At 40.6% G+C, this 23,630-nt stretch overlaps 1 protein-coding gene across 1 annotated transcript in view; it reads left to right on the top strand.

The window, feature by feature from the left end:
* nbas (NBAS subunit of NRZ tethering complex) overlaps positions 1–23,630 on the top strand; it is a 184,251-nt gene that overhangs the window by 18,089 nt on the left and 142,532 nt on the right. Inside the window, exons 9-19 of the mRNA XM_087852710.1 lie at positions 1,803–1,901; positions 4,203–4,341; positions 4,434–4,499; positions 4,602–4,730; positions 5,136–5,199; positions 5,768–5,961; positions 7,407–7,682; positions 13,308–13,433; positions 13,753–13,904; positions 14,006–14,143; positions 22,285–22,363. Coding sequence (XP_087708836.1) covers positions 1,803–1,901; positions 4,203–4,341; positions 4,434–4,499; positions 4,602–4,730; positions 5,136–5,199; positions 5,768–5,961; positions 7,407–7,682; positions 13,308–13,433; positions 13,753–13,904; positions 14,006–14,143; positions 22,285–22,363 — 1,462 coding nt within the window. The remainder of the gene's footprint in view (positions 1–1,802; positions 1,902–4,202; positions 4,342–4,433; positions 4,500–4,601; positions 4,731–5,135; positions 5,200–5,767; positions 5,962–7,406; positions 7,683–13,307; positions 13,434–13,752; positions 13,905–14,005; positions 14,144–22,284; positions 22,364–23,630) is intronic.

A 23,630-nucleotide genomic window follows, 5' to 3' on the forward strand; every position in this document is an offset into this window, starting at 1 on the left:
TTTTCTGCTTTGTTACTATGTGATCTAAATGCATGCATTCTAGCATTTATTCATCCATCCATCCATTCGCTTATCCTTTTCAGGGTCGCGGGGGGCGCTGGAGCCTATCCCAGCTGTCATAGAGCGAGAGGCAGGGTACACCCTGGACAGGTCGCCAGTCTGTCGCAGGGCTAACACACAGGGACAGACAACCATTCACACTCACATTCATTCGCACATTCACACCTAGTGACAATTTGGATTATCCAATTAACCTATCCCCACAAGCTGCATGTCTTTGGACGGTGGGAGGAAGCCGGAGTACCCGGAGGGAACCCACGCAAACACGGGGAGAACATGCAAACTCCACACAGAAAGACCCCGGCCTGATGGTGGAATTGAACTCAGGACCTTCTTGCTGTGCGGCAACAGTGCTAACCACCGTGCCACCGTGCTGCACCGCATTTATTCATTCTTATTATTTCACTTTTTTTAAAGCTTTTTGTGGTGTGTCTTAATATCTTAATATCCTGTATCCTTACTATACTTGAACATTTTAATACCATTTCCCTTTTCTTGCCACTCCTCATGCAAATGGGCATTTTGAATACTTGATTAATGACATTCTAATAGCTATGTGTTTTCCTAATAGCTGTGCATGCCTTCCTTTTAACATTATCACTGTTGCATTATTTCAGGCCCCCCCCCCCCCCCCCAATCTTGTTTGTTATTGTGCTGGCTCTCCGAGACATAGGGTGAAAGTTTTAATGTGTGTTGAATCTTGATAAGACGGCTTTGAGCGTGCATAGCGGCGTTTGCTAATAAGACGAGGGAAAAGCTGATTTATTTTTCTATTAGAGGCAGATAAATGGTGTTGGATGCTTTTGAAACATCCAAACTGTTAGTCTGTGTGTGTGTGTGAGAGAGAGAGAGAGCTAGAGAAGGCGAGAAAGAGGGAGAGGGGAGGTAATTAAGATGTGGGAGACATTTGCACCAGATTTCCTCTGAAAGTGTTTTTAAGCTTATACTCACTCTTCCTCTTCATATGACTGCATTCCAATATTGTCGCTCAAACAGTTTAAATTAGAATTTCAGAATTATAGCTGAGGTTTGACAATAAGTCACCTCTCTCACCCTCTTACACTGTGCCAGCACTTCTTTTCTGCGTGTGTGTGTGATTGGTTCAAGTATTACTGATGTTGTGGGGACCTTATTTGTTTTCATCATCACAATATAGGGACGTGTCTTCCTTATGGGGACAACATTAAAAACCAAGTCCCTTATTAAATAGTGAAATCATCAAATTTTCAGATGCAGACATGGGTTTATGTTAGGTTTAGGTTTATGCAAGTTGTGCTTTTGTGCATACATGTCTTCACAAGCATGCTTTACTGTGGTATGAAGACGTGCATATGTAGAGGAAGCCAAAGTCTAGGAATTGTGCACATCCCTCGGCTATTTCCCTCGTTCTCCCTTTCTTTCCCTTCCAACCTTTCATCGTCTCTTTCTCTCCATACAATGTACACTGAGAGGAAACATTTCCCCAGCGAGATATCCAAACACAAATTACACGTCATCCCCTCTAGCACCAATCTAATTTAGATTGCCCACTTAAATTTGATTATTTATTTTGCCATGTCTCATTTTAATTGCAGCTGGGAGAGAAATTGCTCTGTCATCTTCCCCAAAACAGCTTTGTCGCATCATTAACACTTTCCACATGAACACTTGTGTTTTGATTGTTTATGTGCCAGAGTTCAATTATAGGCAACTTGCTATTTTAATATCATCTCTGTCGCTCTGTGTCACCCTCTCTGTTTCAGCATGGGAACCAATCAGAACTTTCAGGAGAACCACAGCTTCAGTTTTTCCTCCCATTACTCCCACGGGATCACCTCAGCTATTTACCACCCTGGCCACCGGTATGTTAAATGTTGCCAACACCCCGGCAGCCCAGATATCCTGTTGAATAAAGTTGAAATAATAAGTATTTTGATAAAGAAAAAAGAAAAGCTTTGAGCTTTTAATTTATCATTGGCACCCTAATTATTGCCCATAGCCTCGACTTGACACCCTTAGACATTTTATTCTTCTTGTGGCCTCTGCCATTCAAGCCCACTTCTATTAGAGCCGCGTTTCATCAAGAGTGTTTTTCATAGCTTTATATTCAGACATCTACAGACATCCTCATAAATCCCTTGAATCAATTTTTATGTTGAAACCCACTGCCGACCATGCGATGCAGAATGATTTCAAAGCCTTTCATCATTTGATATCTTGGGCCGTCGTCAATATGCTCCTAAATATGTATTATATTGATCAGTGAGCTGGATGTGTTTACTGCATTAAACAAACCTTTATTTTACTAAAGGTTGCTTTGGAGAAAGATATACGATAGAATGTATAAAATAGATTATCACTTGGGAAGTCCAATAAATAAAACATTCTTGTACAGAAACACACACTTATATATGTATATTTTGCACAGGCAGAATATGTTACTCTGGCAGCGGTCCCCAACCCCCGGGCCTCGGACCGGTGCCGGTCCGTGAGTCGTTTGGTACCGGGCCGTGAGAGTTGAGGCTCAGGTGTGAAATGTATGGTTTTCAGGGTTTTTAGCGTTTTTCAGCGTTATTTTGTTATTGTTTTTATCGTTAACTCGGTTTTCCTGGGTCTTTTCACGTGTGTTATGAATAATTCTTCTTTTTTTTCGGTACCGGTACTAGTTTTATTTTGTTGTATTTATCCACGACCCCTTAAAGGCCGGTCCGTGAAAATATTGTCGGGCATAAACCGGTCCGTGGCGCAAAAAAGGTTGGAGACTGCTGCTCTATGGAATAGGTCCAAGGGGTTGCTCAGGGATAAATTAACCAATTACTTTTATGTAGTACCTGCAGGAATTTCCTGTGGCAGCCGAGCAAATGTGGCCTTTTACACTGCTAGAATTAAAAAGTCTGGCTTATATCTGTGACCTTACTGTTCTCACAATGGCACTCATTCTGCACAAACCAGATTTAGTTTGGCAGCTTAATGGATTTTGGCAGCTACTGTCTAGTGTTTTGCCAATTGATAGATGCGATAAAACTTTAATAATTCCCATGCGGGAACTGGGTTAGCATCAGAGAGAATATGATAGATAAGGAAGGGAAGAAGGAGAAAAAGGTGATAAACTGGGTAAAAGAGAAAATATTTCAAAAACTGAGTGTAATTATGAAAATGGTGCATAATTTATTTTGTAATGCGGGCACACGTTTGAGTGAGTAGTATTAGAGAATGTGCATCAGAGGGACAAGAGTCTGGCTGAATCCTTTTTCATGAGTATAGAAGGAAATCATATTGGAGGTTTTGAACACTCTGTCCTGTCCTCAGCTGAACTATGGACACGCACACACATACATATACTGATACTGATAAGCACTCACTGACGCATCACCCTCCCTACCCCGGATCCAACGCCACCTCAAACGCTTACCTCCCCTCTGATGTGGACATCGGGTCAGCTGGAGGCGCAGTCGAAGATTGCAGTGGTCCCAGATCAGATGTACACACTGGAACACTTTCCCATGTTGCTTGTCTGTGTTTATTGTGCTATGGTGTGTTGATATCTGTGCATTCCTGTATTATCCTTTTGTGTTACACATTTCGACGTTTTTTTTCCTCGCTACCTAGCCTGACCTGTCTCCCCAATGTGATGTTTGTGTATTGTATGTACGGTCGGCAAGGTCTGTCATCTCGGTTGTGGGCAAAAGACCTGCAACTGACAAATAAAGGCTATCTCATCTCATCTCTCATCTGCCAGTTTGCAAACTCATCTGTGAGATCTCAGCTCCAGCAAAACAGTCTATTTCTGTGCACCAGGGGGCAGTGTTGAGCTGAACAGCAGTCCACCATTCACGCCTATCTCTGAGTTCCTGATCAGTATTGTATCGGGCTCTTCTCACTGCAAAGAGAGAGCCATTATCACTGTGGTGTTGCTTGTCTTAACTACTGACCCACTGATTCCAGTCGGACTTTTATCCGATAAATAAAACTGATATCCCCCGGTTTGCTAAGTGGTGCTTTTATAGTGCGAATTTTCACTGATCCCTTGGCTTTAACCCAGGCTGAGGATAGCTTCACACTGACAATTTTAACTTTAAATCCTTGATATGCAGTTTAATTTGAACTTTTGGGGCACAGTCGCGAAGGTGGCATCCACAAATGTGTGTGTTCCTGTTTTTCAGATTGCTGCTTGTAGGCGGCTGTGAATCAGGCGATGACAGTGCATCCAAGGCCTCTTGCTGTGGCATCACAGCCTGGAGGGCTCTTTCTGGCTCACCACACTACAAGCAGGTCACCAGCTATGAGGACGATGTCAACATGGCAAGGAGTCACACATGCACACACGTGTTTATGCAAAAAAATAGATATATTTATGCAACACATTAACACATTACATATTCTGTTTGTGTTAGAATCAGAAAAGAGGTTTCTTCAGGATTCCCAGTTTTAGACTTTTTTCCAGACAAGGAGACGAAAAGGTAGGGCTGCCCTCCTCTGTGTGCCTGATTGAGAATTAAGCTTAAGTTGTGGAAGCTGGTGAATATTCTCTTTAACATGATGTGTGTGTCGTCATTGGTCAGGACGGTGTGTTTCGCATGAGCCTGAGCCCTGACAGCACCCTGCTGGCTGTCATCCACTTCTCTGGCCGTCTGTCTCTCTGGGACATCCCGTCCCTTAAACAGAGGGCAACATGGAGTCAGGACCTGCAGGTATGCCTCTGACTTACTTGTGATTGAAAGCATCCATGATTTTGCTTAAGTACAGTAAACCTGTGTGCACTTCCATTTGTGTGCCGTGGGAATATTTTGTACATTAGATGCTTGGCTTTCTGTATTAATGTAATCTCTTTCTGGCCAAGGTGTGTGGTGGCAAAGATTGCGTGAATGTGTGTGTGCTTCCGTCAGACAGAAAGTGACATGGCAAATGGAGAACTTATATTTGCAGAATGCTTTGCGGATTTATGCGGCGTGTAAGCATGTTCTGCTTCATTGCTGGCACAGCTTCTGTCTGTGCGTGTGTTAAAAGTGTAAACAGGGTTAGCAGATTAATTTCTTCTCCCATCGCTCTCTCTTCTTCTTTTCCTCCCTTCTTCCTTCCTTCGTTCCTCCCCGCAGCCAGGATTTGAGGAGATCAACCCAGAGTGGAAGACATCGCTGGAGAGAAGGAAGAAAATAAAAGGTAGTTTGGCCCGAAGGGCGAAAGACAGCCTAGTTGGCTGCTGACATAGCAGTCCAGCCTGGATACAATTTAATGATCTTTGACGTGCCTTATTCACTGAATTATACAGTTATTAAACATACAACCATAGAGTGTGTGCCAAGGATAGCAAAGGCTGCCCATGGCTGTGTATGGGTGCGTTTCTGTGCTTGTGTAGTTTCCCTTGTGTGTGTGTGTGTGTGTGTGTGTGTGTGTGTGTGTATTCTGTTTGTGCAGCTTTGACAGTTTTGGGCCAGTAGTGATGACAGCTGTGACAGCTTCTGTAAGCAATAATCTGTGTGATACTTCATCTCAAGCATGACAAGTGATGTCACATGTCCACATGTGTAAATACATCTTAGAGGAGGAAAGTAATTCAGAAACACTGTGATCCCAGAAAGTGGGGCCACTGATGACAAAAGCTGTACAACGCACGCTCAGGCAAACTTTTATTACAAGTAGGGGAACCATCTTTTCTGTTCTGTTGAGGTCAGCTTCCTCTGGTAGACAGTCACATCTTTAACACTACCCTTGTGTCTCGCTGTCGCAGATAAGGAGCAGTTCTATCCGCTGCTAGATGTGAGCTGGTGGAGTGACAACGTGCTGATTTTGGCCCGCTGCTCTGGCTCTGTCACCGTCTCTTCTGTCAGGACATTGCGCAACCTTCTGGGGAAATCCTGTGAATGGTTTGAGCCCTCACCTCGAGTCACTGCTGCACATGATGGGGGCTTCCTCAGCTTGGAGGTAAAAAAAAAGAAGGAAGAAAAACATGTAAAGATAGAGGTGTTCACGTGGTTAAGCAAACAGAGTTCAATGGTGCAGGCCTCATGAAAGCATCCTTTTGCAGTAGTTAGATGATAGATTTTGGACTTCAGGACTTTAAAAGGCACATGGGAGAATAGAGGACAGTTCTTCATCTCTTTTATCAGTTTTCCACACTGCTTATTGAGTTCAGTGTGGCACAGGCCTGAAGCCTATCTGAACAGGCAGTGGTCTGGAACAATGAAAGAGACTATATGGGCCACATGTTTGTCATGAGGACATCACTTATTTCATTAAAATGAAAGAGTAAAAGTGTAAAATGGGCGTGGCTGCACATTTTTAATAAAAGGTGCACCTACTAACACAAGTGTGTGCTCAGGTCCTCTGACAGCTGAGGTGATTGTGTGTGATTTTTTTCTGCTAAAAAACGACATCTTTATATCCCTGCAGGTATTTCCAGTTTTCTAGTGTCATTGTGTGAAACAATGTGTAATTGTGTATCTGTAGTGGGAAAGGGATGAAAAATGATTTCCTGCATCTTCATCCTCAGACAAAGACCATGATATCACATCACCCCGCTCTTTGCTTTAAGTCGTGTGCTTTTTTATTTTTTTTGAAAATCTGATTGCGTAGAGCACAATAAAAAGCGAGCAATTTCTTTAGCTGCTAACTCTGAGGAAAGGTTTCATCACCCTGTCTCAGTGCGGAGTGTGTGGGGAGGGGGGATGGGCATCTCTTGTTGTATCTTACAGCAGCGTGTGCATTGATAATGCCCTGAACATGCGGTTGTGCGTATGTCTCCACAGATGTGGAGTATTTTCCCTGCTTCTATTTTATGATGATTGCTGCGCACAGCTGTTATACAGGTGCTAAACGTGTCACGTTTTTATGAGTGAAAATCCAGAGGAGTATTTGCCACAGTGCGCAGTTTTAAAATGGGCTCCCAACTGAGGCAATCACAGACCTACAGATCAGGTTAAGACAAGTGAAAGAAATCACTTTGGACAGCTAGGATTTAGATTTTTCTATTGAGCAGCTTGACCTTGCTGCTGTTTTGTGTTCAGACAGCCTGCTGAGCTAGCATGAGGGCATTAAATTAAGTGTTCTTACCAACTTAAACACAGCTAGATGTAAACTGTGCCGGGTGCTTTATCATCCGCCATTGAATGCTGGCACCGACGTGTCCATATGCAGCATCAGAAAGTCACTCTGGGCAAAAGACTGTAAATCTGAGGCTCAGTCAGTTGGAAATGCGTCGTCTTCTGTTTCACAGCCCTCATCTTATGATCTGGGCCAATGAAACAGATGTATTTTATGTGAGAAGACAACTGTGGCTTTATGATCACTTTTAAGCCACGTATTGGCAGTGTCATTCAAAGTCTTGCGCTTCCACCCTCATTTCAATTTGTCTTGTGTTTGTTTATCAGTGTGAGGTGAAGCTGGCCCAGAAGCGTGGGCGCCTGGAGAGCAGCCTCAGTGGGGGAGCCAGCGAGGACGAGGAGGGAGATGATGGTGGAGAATCTGATTCAGACGAAGAGTCCTCAGCCAAAGCCCGCTACTTTGGCTACATCAAGCAGGGCCTGTATTACGTGACAGAGATGGAACGGTTCGCTCCACCACGGAAACGCCCTCGCACAGTTATTAAGAACTACCGTCTGGTCAGCCTGAGGTCAACCACTCCGGAAGAACTGTACCAGAGGAAGGTAGGAGGCTAACACGGCTTGTAAATAAATGCACAGTCTGATGAGAAAACGAACTCTTTGGAAGCAATATGTTTGTGGGTGTCACGATGCAAGGCAATAATTTTATTGAACAGGTAAAAGCTCACATTGTGCCCCACAGTGAGGATACCCTGCTATTTAGTCAGCAGGGTGAGAGCTAGATTTAATAAGTGGGTAGCAGATATAAGTTACGTGGGGTTTGTCTCTTGAATTTCAAAGACTTCCTCTGAAGCCTGAATCTCTATGGTTACATTTTATGTTTCACTTTGAATTGTGAAAGTGGTGGATCATGAGACCTTTGTATGGCTGCAGAATAAATCCAGCCCCTCTAGTAAGTGGCTCTCACTGAAAAGCTTGTGATGAAGCCTGTTGAAAAAGATGAATTTCCATTCAATTTTCTGGAGCCATTTATTGTATGTTCATCACTAAACAGTGAATCCTGGCTTTGATGATCCCCCGACTGATCTGTTGCCGATCCCCTGCATGAATCCTCCTGCAGATTAGGGATCTTTGATTCAGTTTACCATGCATCTTTATGCGTCATTACAACTGCAGATTTTCCTTTTCACTACTGCACATCATGCATATAAAAAAATATGGTCAATTTCCAGCTCGCCTATGCATGCTTATGTCTCAGCTCTGGTAGTTGCCACCTACGCCTCTCTAAACTGTTGCTTTCCAGTGTGCTTTGGTTTTGACAGGTCTGTGGATTGCATTCTCTTACTGTGCACCTCAGACAAGGAATATTTAGAGAAATATCTAAACTTAGACAAACTTATGTGCAGGGATGGATTTCATGGCATTTATTGTGTATTTTACTTTATGTTTCACTTTATGTTGCATTTGTTGCATGTTGTGGGTCTGTATGGCTGCCAGCTCTATCTTGGTAAAGCGATTTTGGGACTTCCTCGAAAATAAAATAAAAAGTTAATAATTTAACCATAAGAATTTTTATGATATTTGTGATAATATGGTGATTAACTCAACTAACTAACTAAATCCACAAAAAATCTGTGACCATCTACATTTACAACTTGCATTCAGAATCCAGTCAAAGCCTCGTTGATTTCAAATAGAAATTCAGAAATTCCTCCACAAATAGTGACATACTTGCTGCAGAACAGTGATTTACTTGCAAAATGACATAGGTGCTTGGCAACCATGCTTTTATATAGGAAAATAACCAGTAGGCAACCAGCTGAGTCGAGTCCACTATCGTAAAGAGGCACATCACACATGAGTTGCAGTCATCGGTGCAGACTGACCCCGGTGGCTGCTGCCACTCATTTAGAGCTGCTGAAAGTTTTAGTTGTCGAACTGTCCAGACATCTCTGTTGAAAACTCTCTAGCATTACGTGCCTTTGGTGCATCAGCTGTGTGCTCGGCCAGCAATTAGGATGGTGGTAACTCGGTTCATATCGACAATAAATGCAAATAACTTTGGTATTGTCAAGGGAACCATCTTTAAAGCTGAACTTGCTATTTTTTGTTTTTTTTGAAACATTCAGGGAATAGGTGCTGTTTGTAGACACACAAGGCAAAGTTTGACATTTCCTGTTGCAGCTGTGTTAAACAGAGAGTTCTCGGAGTGAGGTCGCACAGTTTTGGTGAAAGTAGAGAGTCAGATTTCTCTTACTGTTTACTTATTCATTGCGGCACACGCAACAAAATGCTTACGTGTTTAGGTTGTGAAGAGCTGTCGTCAGTGCTCCTGCTGAGGTGCCTTCATGTGTTGGATTTGAAGCCTCAGCAATCTAAACAACAATTCCAGTGCTGATGTGCAGTTCTCTGCCTTGTGTGGTTTTATAAATTCATACTGGGAAAGAAATTAATATTACCTACTTAACATGTCAAATATAGTCCATTTCTAATTATACAGTCCTTTATGTAAGGCCTTTATCATATTAACACTGATACTGAGTCATATGTGCCTCAGTGCTGTGCTAGTTAATCTTTTTTTTCCAATGTTGGATATCACATTTAGCATGAAGCTCTTCATTTCTTTTTGCCACTTAATTTAGCAGCATCTGAAGAACGTCATCTGAATCCATTTGGCCATTGACTGAATTGTAACGGGCTGATCTGCAAAATTGGTTTCTGACTAAATAAATCCTGTGCCAGCTCAGTGAAGTGCTATTGTTTTGTTGGATCGGCTCCAAAGTGCTGTTGAAGAGAAATGAAAACCAAGCAAGATGTTCAGCCTGCTTTAAGGCTATTTTTCAGACAGGGGATTCTCTGAAATGCTAATTGCTGCATTAGAAATATGGCTGTTGGTGTTAGTTGCTACAAATTGCAGCAAAGACAACAACATGCTTTATCATAAAGCCCAGTGAGAGTGGTATCGGCTCTCAACGGGCGCAAGTTTGAGCACGGTTCATCAGTCATTTTTATGACCCATCATCCACTGCCTTCTTCATCATTGTCATCATCATTAGATGCCATTAGTCATCACCATCAATCCTAACAGTGGAGAGTTACAAAGTAATACATCATTATTATCTCTTTGTAACACTTGGTACTAGCAGCACTATCCCAGCTGCTGCTTCTGCTCTCCTGTTTGATTTTTTTTTTTACATTTTTTATTTGTTTGGTTTTAATTTGTACAACATGTAGCTCTATAAGTAAAGCGAGAGGGACATATTTATTATATGTGTATGATTGAGTTTAATGTGTGCATGGATATGTTTTTGTTTTTTTTACATGCATTTTAATTCCAAGTTATCGCTTGTCTTATATATGCTTAGTTTAATTTGATATTTCAGTAGCTACGCACACACAGACACACACACGCAGACACTTTCACTCAGTCGCAGAAACCAGAATGACCTGATCTCTCCCCAGAGATTCACCTCAGCCAAAGTCTGTGCTGCAATTGACTGTGAATAGACTCGAACAAGTGATTCCAGGTTATTTCCTCAAGTCAGCCTGTTCATGTGTTTAAGAGTTTGATGATCCATTTGTTGGCGTAACCCTGATTGTATGAGTAGAATACTGGCAGAGCTGCTAACAGTTTTATTAGCTGAATCCAGAGAGAGAAGGAAACATTTTTGATGTCCTCCTACGTGAGGTTTAACTGTGTGGGGTTCTTATTGCCCTCCAGGAACCACAGTCTGGATAATGTGTTGCTTTGTACTCCTACACAGAAAAAGAGATGGCTACTCAGTGTGTCTGTCAGCCAGTGTTCTGCCACATATGCACTTAAGCACAAATTGAGTGGGCTTGCAAAAAAAATATCCTTTTGATATTGGGCTGAAAGATTTTGTGAGACATTGATATGACAAAAAAATCTTTTATTATTATAATGTGCTGACATTTATTCCTGGCCAATAAAATATTATTAATAATGACAACATCAACAATAAATAGAAAGGGACAGTAGCATGTGTCCATTTTCATGAAAACTCATAAGACCATTACAGTTAAAATAGGTGATTGTGCTGTTAAAATGTATTAATGTGGAAGCAGAAATGTTTCACAGAATCAGTTTGTCTGACTTGTTCACTGCTTTAGATTAATATCATCATAATCTGAATATGATTTTTAGCTAGCCTCTGCATTGTAAGTAATATACTTTTGCATGCTAAATAAAACTAAATAAGGGTAGAGCTTCACTTTAAAGTACTTACTAGCATGTAGAGGTGGGAATCACCATACATCCCACAATACGATATTATCACAATACTTAACGCACAATACGATATTATCACAATACTTAACGCACAATACGATATTATCACAATACTTAACGCACAATACGATATTATTGCAATTTTTTTTTAATATTTTGCGATATTCAGATTCTGTACATAAAGGTAAACTTTATCAATATTCATTTTATCTAATAACAAAGTCTCACACTCAGTCTTTCTCTCATTTCAGTCAGTTATATTGGTGACAAACTGAACGGTTTGTATTATAGTCTAGTCCAACTTAACTGAATGCAACCATCTGGTACAATTATAGCTATTCTGAACTATGCGATTTATGAAAACTATGCAGCCCCTTCAGCAACTGAAGAATTTGAAAGTAAATTGAAACATAATATAATTTTACATTAAATAAAAAAGTTTTAAACTTAATTAAAATAAAACATGTCTTAAATTAAAATAAGTAAACTGTCATGTTTATTGCTGCCAAAAAAAAGTTAAACACATTTGGACAGTGAAGGAATGTCAGGATTCTTGCTCAGAAAAAGGAGCTGATCAACATGCTCTGAAGTCAGAGCATGTTCCAGTCCACAAAAACTTTTTTTGTAACAAAATATCGATTTCTGCTGTCCCTGTATCGATACATTATTAGCAAACAAAATATCACGATACTACACAGTATCGATCTTTTCCCCCACCCCTACTAGCATGTGTTGTAAAATAGAAGCTAATGTCTGATGAATTGATTGGCAAGGTCATATTATCAGCTGTTTGACAATCTATTGGCAGTGACATTGTAAAGGATGACGCATAACATTTTTAAAAAGGGAGAGTAAAAAGGAAGAGAAACACCCTTCAACCATGCTATGAGAGTTGACATTGCAAGGTCTGTCCACCAGAGGGCAGAATACCAGAGGCTGTTATGAACACGTGATCTGAGCAGCCTGGTAGTGTGTGTGAGTGTAAAACAGAAAATAAGTAACGACACATAGCAAATGTTAGGGTCTGCTTATGTTTTTGGAGTCTGAAAGGAAAAATATCGGAATATCAAGGCGTATTTAGATCACCAAACACGGCATTCGTTTTAAAAATCCTGTCTCAGGCAGGCTCTACTTTAAAGCATCCGCTGTGCCGATGGTCAGTTGTGATTGTGGTGTAGCTATTTTGGCTTTTTATTTTATTTTTTTTGAAAGATGGTGCTGATGCTTTGTCATTTTAAATGGCTTCTGATTTCTCCTTTATGTTTTCTAACTCGGGCTATTTGATTTTTTTTTTCTTCAGATATCCCCAGACATGAAATTCCCTTCAGACATTCTCCTTCTCCCTCTTTAGCAAACCCAATTCAGTCTGTGTCACATTGCGCATTGCTACACTGATTGAAATCTGCATGTTCCAGCTGTTCCTATTCGGTCTTTGGGTATTCTGTGTGCATACAAAAAGGCTGCGGTGTAGGCATAGATTTATTCAATACCTTGACATCCTTGTCCTTCAGTGTAATGGAAAATATGTCTGTGGACAATGCTCCCTCTATCTTTTTTCCCTTTCTTTTTTTTTTTGCAGTGGTATTTTGTAGAAACATATACTTTAATGTTTTCTATTTAATTACATTGATTTAGGAACCCACAGCATGAATCATTTCGATACCCCTGGGATCAGGATTGAATATAGCAGAAAATGAAACTAATTGATCTTTGTTTTTGGGTGCTTTTATTCAAATTTTACATTAGAACCACATAGTTCCTCTCAGTCAGAGGTGCTGCCTGGCCAATTCCAGGACGTGCTTCTCATTATTTCCTTTTATTTCACAAACACTCGTCATCATCCCTACTAAATCATTGTTGAAATGCTTGTCTTTCCTGATGATATGGATTTGTTTTAGTGCTGTCTGTTCCACTGCCTGGAAGAAACATGCATAATTAAAGATCTCATAATGTTTATTATGTTTTTGTTTATCTCGTAGATTGACAATGAGGAGTATGGTGAAGCCCTGTCTCTTGCCCAGGCATACAGTTTGGACTCTGACCTCGTCTACCAGAGACAGTGGCGGAAGAGTACCGTCAGCATAGCCTCAATACAAGATTATCTGGTAAGACATCAGTCAAAGGAGACACATACATGTGAGGAAATGAGGAGGAGAGACGAAGGATTGTATCAGAATTTCTGGTGTTAATCACGGTATATTTTGTTGGTTGGCAAGGGGGGAAAAAATTCAGTGCATTTATGTGAATGAGTGGGAGAGGCACACACTTAAGTGCAGCACAAGTCCCCATACTCTATTTCACGCATCATTTTTGCCAATTTATAGCAAATTTTTTCACCCTCCCACCCTATTTCTGTATCGTATTTTATCCCATCATTTCTTCTGAACTCACTCCATCTTCTTCTGTTTCCTGCATCCCACCTAGAGCAAGATCCGCAAGCGCTCATGGGTGCTGCATGAGTGTGTGGAGCGCGTCCCAGAGAATGTTGATGCAGCTAAAGAGCTGCTGCAGTATGGCCTGAAGGGAACCGACCTTGAAGCCCTGATAGCCATAGGAAAAGGGGAAGATGGGGGCAGGTATAAAAACTTATTCTCTTCACTTACCATAGACTTACTCTGCTTGTCTCGTTTTGTTTATCCGCGCTTCTTTTTTCTGTCATTTCTTTGCCGTCTCCCAGGTTCATCATGCCAGGCGACGTCGACCTCGATGACCTCCCTTATGAAGACATCCTTTCAGATGAGCAGGAGCTGGAGATGAAGAAGGAGAGGGAGAACAAGAAGAGACGAGAGCTGCTGGCCAAAGTTGACTTCAGCAGGTAAACGGCCAGTCAGACTGCCGCTTGTTTAATCAAACAGCAGATGGACACATAATTGTCAGGGCAGACCAGAAATGCTGGCAGTTTTCCGAATAAACAGAATGTAAGAGAGGGTTCATTTAAACCTCCAGCTAAACTGGTAGTTTAGAGTCGAGCTGGCAAGCACGTCTCTTGTTTTAGTATCTTAGTTACTAAAGCTAATTACAATCTTTTGATTTTATAGTGTGATACTGTTTTTTGGCTAAACCATTGGGAGTTTTTGAGATTATTTTTCTACTGATCTTTGAAGACAAGGAGCTAAAACAGCAGCTTTGTTCTTAGAAGCATTTGCTGGGTGGGTGGACTCATTTCTCTAGAGAGGAACATGATGCTGACCTATGTGAGTCACCTTGTTGGCAGGTTGTTACTTACTGTTTCTTAAGATTAAATTAAGTCGTTGTTATTCCCTGTATCAGCTAAAATATTAACTGTACTCCAAATGCTTGTGGGGAAAAATTGAGAAATTGTGATTTCAGTATTTAAGGCGTAGACCAGGAAACTGGGAGGAGGATGAATGGGTTAGAGTGCTGCCAAATTTATCACTGATTGTTTGACTGGGTTTCACACCAGAGAGGGGATCATAAAGGCATGGATGTTAATGAGTTTGAGGAAAAGAGAGAGTGAGAGTGCGAGACAGAGAAAAAGTACTGGTGGAGATTAGTGGGTAATCTGCTGGAGGTAATTTATGCTTTTGTTTTCAAGTGCCCAGGGATAGACTAATGAAAAAGCCTTTAGTGATCACTAATCACCTCTCATAACACACATGCAAACAAATTCACTCATTCATGTATCAAGAAACACTCTTAAGCTGAATTACACACAACTACTGAAGTGACCAGCCACAAAAAGGATGCGCTGGGTGCATGAGTTAAAGCGCTTGATGCACATTTAAATTCATATCCGTTCCATGTTTTTGCAGACAGGCTTTGTGGAGGCGCACTTTTCAATCTTCTGTAGCTGGATCGGGCTTTTTCTTTTGTTCGTACAGTAAGCAGTGAGCCTCCTGACGGCTTTTAAATGAGGAAGAGCCCGTAATGTTAATCCTTTGTAATAGCTGCCCTTCATGTCGCTGTTCATTTTTTTTCCTCCCTTTGGCCATTTGGTCATCTATATCTTACTGTGTAATAAAACTGTTGTGCTTTATTGGAGAACTGCACTCCACTGCAGCTAAAGAAAAGATGGAGGATAAGAAAGAGGACCGAAGAGGTAGTAAAAAAAAAAAAAAATCGATAATGTACAAACATTAAAAAAAACATTACATTAAATCTTCAGTGAATAAACTTATTTAAATATACCAGTTTTTCTCCTTTATCTGTCTTTGATGCAGAATGTCTGCCAGGCAGCTCACACACGTGCCCCCAGAATGTGTTTTTGTGTGAGTGTGTGCACATTCGGGTTCCCCCACTAATGCATCTACCCATGTTGCCTTCAGGCCTGCGGCCGAGGCCTGAGACAGATAATAATTCTCTTAATTTCTTTTTAACTACACCACCATTACAGAAATGGCTCAGTATCGATCACAGCTGCTTCACAGTAGTACTGCGTCTGTGCGTATTTTGTGTGGGTGACACGCATGTGTAGATAAGGACTGTATTTAACTAGTAAATGTGACTCAGAGTGCATCTTTAATCCCGCAGCTTTTGGAGCTTGTCTTTTATTTGGTTGATGTGTGTATGTGTGTATGCTTGAAAGACATAATCAACAAAGATTTTTTCTGCCTTGCGTCAATACAGTAAATTAAAATGTCATCACTGTTAAAGAGGAAAAAATTAGTTTTCTTTGTCAATGTTATTGATCACTATGTAGAATTCTTATTCAGGAATGACTTTTTCAATAATCAGACTCAAACGCTCTCAACTGCCCTTTGCTGTCCTGTATTACATTAGTTTCTAAACTCTTGGGGGTCAGGAACATCTAGAAAAGAAACAAAAAACATCTCAAGGATCTTCTTGGCTTATCGTCACTTGACAATGTGGACAAAAACAATTTTATCATAGTCATGAAACACTGAAGCAGCACTTTGTCTTGCAACTGCATATACAAGTGTATGTGGGCTTTGCCCAACAAATCTACATTTGTTTTGTGGATTTGGAGTGAAAATAAACTCGTTACCAGTGGATGTTGAAATCCACCAGGGCTTCCTATTGTCACCACCTCTGTACATAACTTTTATGGACCTTTTTATATTTTGCAGTATCCAAGAAATGGGCGTGTCAGGTTCGTGTTTGCGCTTTTAAAGACAATATGGTTCTCTGGGATTAATAAGCCGTTGGACTGGGTATACAGTGGCTGGAATAGAATTAGCACCTCCAAATAGGGCACCATGGTTCTTGGCTCACTTTGCGTTGCGTCTTGCTGTCCCAAGTGGAGGAGTCTTGGGGCTTTGTTCATAAAGAGAAGAGTGGAGGGGGGAAATTGAATGATGGATTGGTGCGCCATCGACAGTGATGCAGATTTTGTACTGCTCTGTTGTGGTGAAGAGAAAACTGAGTGTGAAAGTGAAGCTCTCAATTTTGTAATTTGTTTCTCTCTCAGTACTCAGTTTTTTTTCTAAAAACCAAATGAAACAATGGATATTGATATATTTCTCCAGCCCCTTTTGTTATTACTAGCTGTCTCTTGTTGGCAGTGTGTTGCATTTGCCAAAATGCATTTAGTTATCCTGAAATGTAGTGTCTGCCAAGGGCCATTATAACGGCTACTCACACTTTACTCATACAACAAGATAGGCAATACTGCAGTTGTATCTGTGCGTGTGTGTGAGAGAGGGGAGGAAATTGTGTGAAGAGAGTAGTGTCTGCTGCAAGGTGTTTATGTTTTTATCAGGTCAGAGTCGGACCTCAGTCAGAAGTCTAATTTTCTCATTTGTTCCAGCTTTGGACTGTGCTTGTGTCTGTGTGGAAGACTCTTTATGTTTTTATTGTAGCATCTAGATGTCTTAAATATATGTGTGCACATAGATCTTGAAGCAGTTAGTCTCTTTACCTTAGTTTACCGCAGTTTGTTTTTTTTTTTTTTAAATTTAAGAGCTATTTATCATAAGGGCAATCTGTTAAAACACATAAAAACCTTTATAAAGACTTGTGCACTGTGCTGCCTTTTTAGTGTATAGCCAGGTGGGTCCATTTGTATGTATAACAGTGTATTACAGCACGCACTGTTTATGCTGTATCTCAGTGGAATTCAGCTGTAAGATTAGCAATTTAAAAGCAAGAGATGTCGACCTGAATCAAACATTCAGTCATGTCTGCAATACTGCTCTAGCACAATGGTGTTGCTTAAAATTGTTATCAATGACCAGTCTTAAACTGGAAATTATATTCTGTATGTATTATTGTTATTAATATTATTATTTAGAAATTATACATTTTATTAAAAGATATATACATAAAGTCTGTACAGTTAGCGTTTTACAGTACTGACATCGGCATGCTTACAGCTTCTTAAAGCTGCTACCAGGACTATGGACTCCTTTTTATTTCTATACATGCATGTGCAGCATAATGTTTCCTACTCCGTGCTTGACTGTGGCCATGTTTTTGGGTCACACTCATCATTTCTCATCCTCCAAACATGGTGGGTGGAGCTTATTCCTTATTCCATCTGACCACAGCACCTTCTCCCAAGCCTTCTCTGAATTCAATTCAATTCAATTCAATTTTATTTATATAGCGCCAAATCACAACAAATGTCGCCTCAAGGCGCTTCATAGATACAGAGAAAAGCCCAACAATCATATGACCCCCTATGAGCAAGCACTTTGGCGACAGTGGGAAGGAAAAACTCCCTTTTAACAGGAAGAAACCTCCGGCAGAACCAGGCTCAGGGAGGGGCGGCCATCTGCTGCGACCGGTTGGGGTGAGAGAAGGAAGACAGGATAAAAGACATGCTGTGGAAGAGAGACAGAGATTAATAACAGATACGATTCAATACAGAGAGGTCTATTAATACATAGTGAGTGAGAAAGGTGACTGGAAAGGAAAAACTCAATGCATCATGGGAATCCCCCGGCAGCCTACATCTATTGCAGCATAACTAAGGGAGGATTCAGGGTCACCTGGTCCAGCCCTAACTATATGCTTTAGCAAAAAGGAAAGTTTTAAGCCTAATCTTAAAAGTAGAGATAGTGTCTGTCTCCCGAATCCAAACTGGAAGCTGGTTCCACAGAAGAGGGGCCTGAAAACTGAAGGCTCTCCCTCCCATTCTACTTTTAAATACTCTAGGAACAACAAGTAGGCCTGCAGAGCGGGAGCGAAGTGCTCTAATAGGGTGATATGGTACTACAAGGTCATTAAGATAAGATGGGGCCTGATTATTTAAGACCTTGTATGTGAGGAGCAGGATTTTGAATTCAATTCTGGATTTAACAGGAAGCCAATGAAGGGAAGCCAAAACAGGAGAAATATGCTCTCTCTTTCTAGTCCCTGTCAGTACTCTTGCTGCAGCATTTTGGATTAACTGAAGGCTTTTCAGTGAGTTTTTTGGACATCCTGATAATAATGAATTGCAGTAGTCCAGCCTGGAAGTAATAAATGCATGAACTAGTTTTTCAGCGTCACTCTGAGACAGGATATTTCTAATTTTAGAGATGTTGCGCAAATGGAAGAACGCAGTCTTACATATTTGTTTAATATGTGCGTTGAAGGACATATCCTGGTCAAAAATGACTCCAAGGTTCCTCACAGTGTTACTGGAGGCCAAGGTAATGCCATCCAGAGTAAGAATCTGGTTAGATACCATATTTCTAAGCTTTTCAGCGCCGAGTACAATGACCTCAGTTTTATCTGAGTTAAGAAGCAGAAAGTTAGTGGCCATCCAAGTCTTTATGTCTTTAAGACATTCCTGCAGTTTAACTAATTGGTGTGTATTATCTGGCTTCATGGACAGATAGAGCTGGGTGTCATCTGCATAGCAGTGAAAATGTATGCTATGTCTTCTAATGATGCTGCCTAGGGGAAGCATGTATAATGTAAACAGAATTGGTCCTAGCACTGAACCCTGTGGAACTCCATAATTAACCTCAGTGTGTGAAGAGGACTCTCCATTTACATGCACAAATTGGAGTCTATTAGATAGATATGATACAAACCACTGCAGTGCAATACCTGTAATACCTACAGCATGTTCTAATCGCTCTAATAGGATATTATGGTCAACAGTATCGAATGCTGCACTAAGGTCAAGAAGGACAAGCACAGAGATGAGTCCACTGTCAGAGGCCATAAGAAGATCATTTGTAACCTTCACTAAAGCTGTTTCTGTGCTGTGATGAGCTCTGAAACCTGACTGAAACTCTTCAAATAAGCCATTCCTCTGCAGATGATCTGTTAGCTGTTTGACAACTACTCTTTCAAGGATTTTTGATATGAAAGGAAGGTTGGAGATTGGCCTATAATTAGCTAAGACTGCTGGGTCTAGAGATGGCTTTTTGAGTAAAGGTTTAACTGCAGCCACCTTGAAGGCCTGTGGTACATAGCCGATTATTAGAGATAGGTTGATCATATATAAGATCGAAGAATTAATCAATGGCAGGACTTCTTTGAGCAGTTTTGTAGGAATGGGGTCTAAAAGACACGTTGATGGTTTGGAGGAAGTAATTACTGAAGTTAACTCAGAAAGATTAATTGGAGAAAAAGAGTCTAACTTAACATCAATGGTACTAAGAGTAGCTGTAGATAATATTACATCTGTGGGATGATTATTGGTAATTTTTTCTCTAATGATAAAAATTTTATTTGTGAAGAAGTTCATGAAGTCATCACTAGTTAACGTTAAAGGGATGGTTGGCTCAAAAGAGCTCTGACTTTTTGTCAGCCTGGCTACAGTGCTGAAGAGAAACCTGGGGTTGAATCATTTAGATGTTCACTGGCGAACTTAAGAAGAGCCAGGGGGACCTTGTGGGTGCTGTAGTATCTCAGTACATTGGTGACTGTGGTCCTGGCTGCCTTTAGGTCATTAACAAACTCCACCAGTATAGTTTTGGGTTGATCCCCCACCTTTCTCATCATCTTGCATGGAGCTCCAGACCGAGGGTGATTGATATTCATTTTATATTACTTCCATTTCCAGTTAATCACTTTTCAGCATTTGATCATTTTTTAAAAATCTTATTTTCATAATGAAATAAATTAATCATTTTACAATGCCCCCCAAACTGCAATAACTTGGATGATCTTCTATCTCTTAAACAACTCTGAAAATAAAGTGTTCTGCTCCTCATATCCACCTTTACCTGATATACTTTACCACACCAAACAAAAGCAGGTGCAACAGATTTGTATAAGAAAAAACAAATGCCAGGTACTTGCATCATTTCCCAGCAAATTTAGGATGTCACCAGTTCTAAACATTCTGGAAAAGGTTCAAAGTCAGCAGCAGGGCATTGACCAATTTCTCTTTTTGATTTGTCGCCATAATTGCTCTTGTAATTGCTTCAGTCTTTTTTTACTGTTCACAGAGGCTCAATTCAGGCTGCTGTCTTGTGGCTGGCTCTGAGCTTTGGATAACATTAGATTTAGCCAATTTTCCTTTTATTAACATCTTCAAACTGGGCGTATTCATCTGGGTGAAGGTGATTTAAGTGTTTCATTAGATTTGTTGTTACGAATGTTTTCATGATAGTTCCCTTACGGTTTATGGGCTGTGGATGTCTAATCCTTTGAAATGTTTTTTTTTTTTTTGGCATAACATTGGTTAAATACTATTCAAAGATGAGCAGAGACCTGCTGGAGTGCCAGTGTCTCAGTAGTGTTGTATATATGTTGTGTATATCGAAAAGGTTAAACGATAAGAGATCCAAAAGATATCAAGTAGCTACCGAGACATTTTACTTTAAATAATATCTACCTGCTCAATAAAGAAAACAAATATGCCCAGAGGATCAGTAATATCTTTAGAACATACTATATCACTTATAGCATGGCTAACAGTACATTTTGACACATTCTGTATTATTGCATGTCATTTAATAAACTATGTCAGAGTAATAGAAGAGCTTAGTCAGAACTCCTCTCAACCAAATGAAGTTACAGAGATATCCTGTCACTTCCTTTTAGATTTCAGAGCCTTTCTTGGAAGTTATCATTAAGCCATCATTCAAAACCTCCAGAGAGCAGATGGCTAAAATTGCTTTCTAACATCTCATCTCTCCTCCTTCCCTCACTTGCCACCACTCTCCTTCCTCCATCTCCACTTTTCTTACGTTGCTCTGAAGAAACGAAGCACGGCAGTAATTACCACTAGTACTAGCACTAAGCCGGCGCTCTTTGATGTGCCAGAGTGTGTGTTGAGCCAGTGTTAATCTCTGTTAGTCTGTGTAGAGGACCCCGATAAGACCCGATAGCGCACTCTGTAATGAGGGATTTGGGATTAAGACAGCGGTGGAGAGGTCAACTCCCCTGTGGTCACATCGCAGTTGATCCAGGTCAAGTTTATAAGAGGGGTTGCACCCTGCTTCACCTGGTTGGATTTTTTCTTTGTGAATTGAACTTGGAGGGTGTGTGAGCATGTGGTTAAAAAAATGTTTTATTTTACCTTATGTGTGAACCGAGGGGGTGTATCTGACCACTCCTAGCCCTTTTCAGCCTTGCACTCTCTTTCTTTTGGTTGTACCTTGAGTGATTGAGTTTTAGGTAGAGCCTATATAGCACAGTGCCTTGGTGTTTGTGGCCATCCTCTTTATTTATGGTTGTGATTAAATGACATTGAAAATGGATTTGGTTCTCACTGGGCAATCGCTCACCTCATTGACAGCTTGCATCCTATACATAACACCTGAATGAGTGGCTCTTGTGGTCATAAGGAGTTGATTTGTTGCTGTTGGAAAATGATTAGGTTTAGAGGGCATGGTATGGTATTGTAGTCACCAGTCCCCAGCCTTATTATATAGGTCCCCGTGGGCTTACTGTGTAAGGTCAATTTACAGTTAATTTAAAGCTAGGGTGTGAGTTAGTGCAGATGACAGACTGAGCTTGGCGTTTGATTTGATTGCAGTTAATTTCTGTAGTCAAAGTCATTGTGTTGGAGGTCTCATGTCAATTGTGTTAAATTGTTTGTGCTGGTATGGTGCTGATTTGCGTGTTTAAATATGATTGCATGCTTAGGCTGACTCTGGAGCAGAAGGAACTGTGTCGGAGCAGACTGAAGCTTCTCTCCTACCTGGACCGGCTCGCCACGTACGAGGTAACAGCAATCAGCCCTTTGACTTAATGAACTCTCCACATTTTCCCAAGTAAATGGATTTCATTAGGATTGCAACTAACCACAGTTATCCTTATCAATACATTTGCTGTTTACTTTTTCAGCCTGTCGAGTAATTAACTCGATGCATGTTTGAAGACTAAAGAGAATCTCAGTAAATATTCCTTTTGGGAGAGCTGGACCCAGTGAACTTATTCAACTGTTGCTTAATATTCTGTTGTTTAGCTGGGGCATAATATTCTCCCGAACAAGAAACTCATTAATTGAATTTCCAATATTCAGCCCCAACAATTTTAATTTTATTTACATGTAACGAAGAAATTAAGTAAATTGAGGCTCTGCGGATCAACAACGCAATATCATCTTCCTAGAATATTTAAATGCGATGCAAAAAAACATTAATTGAAAAAGGTTGAAATAACTAAACTCAGGAGAGACTTCAGAGGAAAGAGATTGCATTTGAGGAACCATTAATTATGATTACATTTGTATTAAAGTAGAGTTTATTTAATGAATCTAATATTATGAAGAAAAAACGTTGTTTTCATTGTAGTCCTTATTTCTAATGCGTTCGACTTTAATGTGCAGTCCGTTCAACGCTAATAGGCTTTTCTCATCTGCCATCTATAAATATTTATACTTAACCTCCATTTACACAAGTATGTGAAGAATTTATAGATGATCTGGTAAAAAGCTAGCACTGACACTGAGAAGTATTATTTTAACTTCACTACTAATAGGAATCCAATATCACTGCTTCAGCGCTACATAGATGGATGGATACGTGCTTAAAGCAGACACTTGCAACTACTTAAAACGGTGGATTTCAGATTCACAGTGGGTAATGTTAACATGCAGACCCTTATCACGGATGAACAGGACCCTACTCGCTCCCATACAGGACAGATGAGATTTTATCCTGCTAGATATTCGACTCAGACAGAATGACGTTTCTCTCTTCATTCGGACATTGTCATGGTAACTGCAGTACTCGTCAGATTCCTTTTGCCCCGATACATTTTCTCTGGCTGTCTATGAATATGATATTAGCGTTTTTATCATCCCGACTTGGGCTGGCTCTGTCTGCATAGGATCCCATTCAAAAGCTATCCATCAGACACACACACGCCTCACACACTCTTCTGCACAAAGACACACACACACACATGCTCTGGCATAATGGATACTACAGAGATTTTATAACCACAAATACACATAAATCCCTCTTTCCAGGACAACAAATGGTCCA

Source organism: Neolamprologus brichardi, chromosome 15 (genome assembly GCF_056152115.1).
Source record: "Neolamprologus brichardi isolate AB-2024 chromosome 15, ASM5615211v1, whole genome shotgun sequence".
In the NCBI taxonomy this organism is placed as follows: domain Eukaryota; kingdom Metazoa; phylum Chordata; class Actinopteri; order Cichliformes; family Cichlidae; genus Neolamprologus; species Neolamprologus brichardi.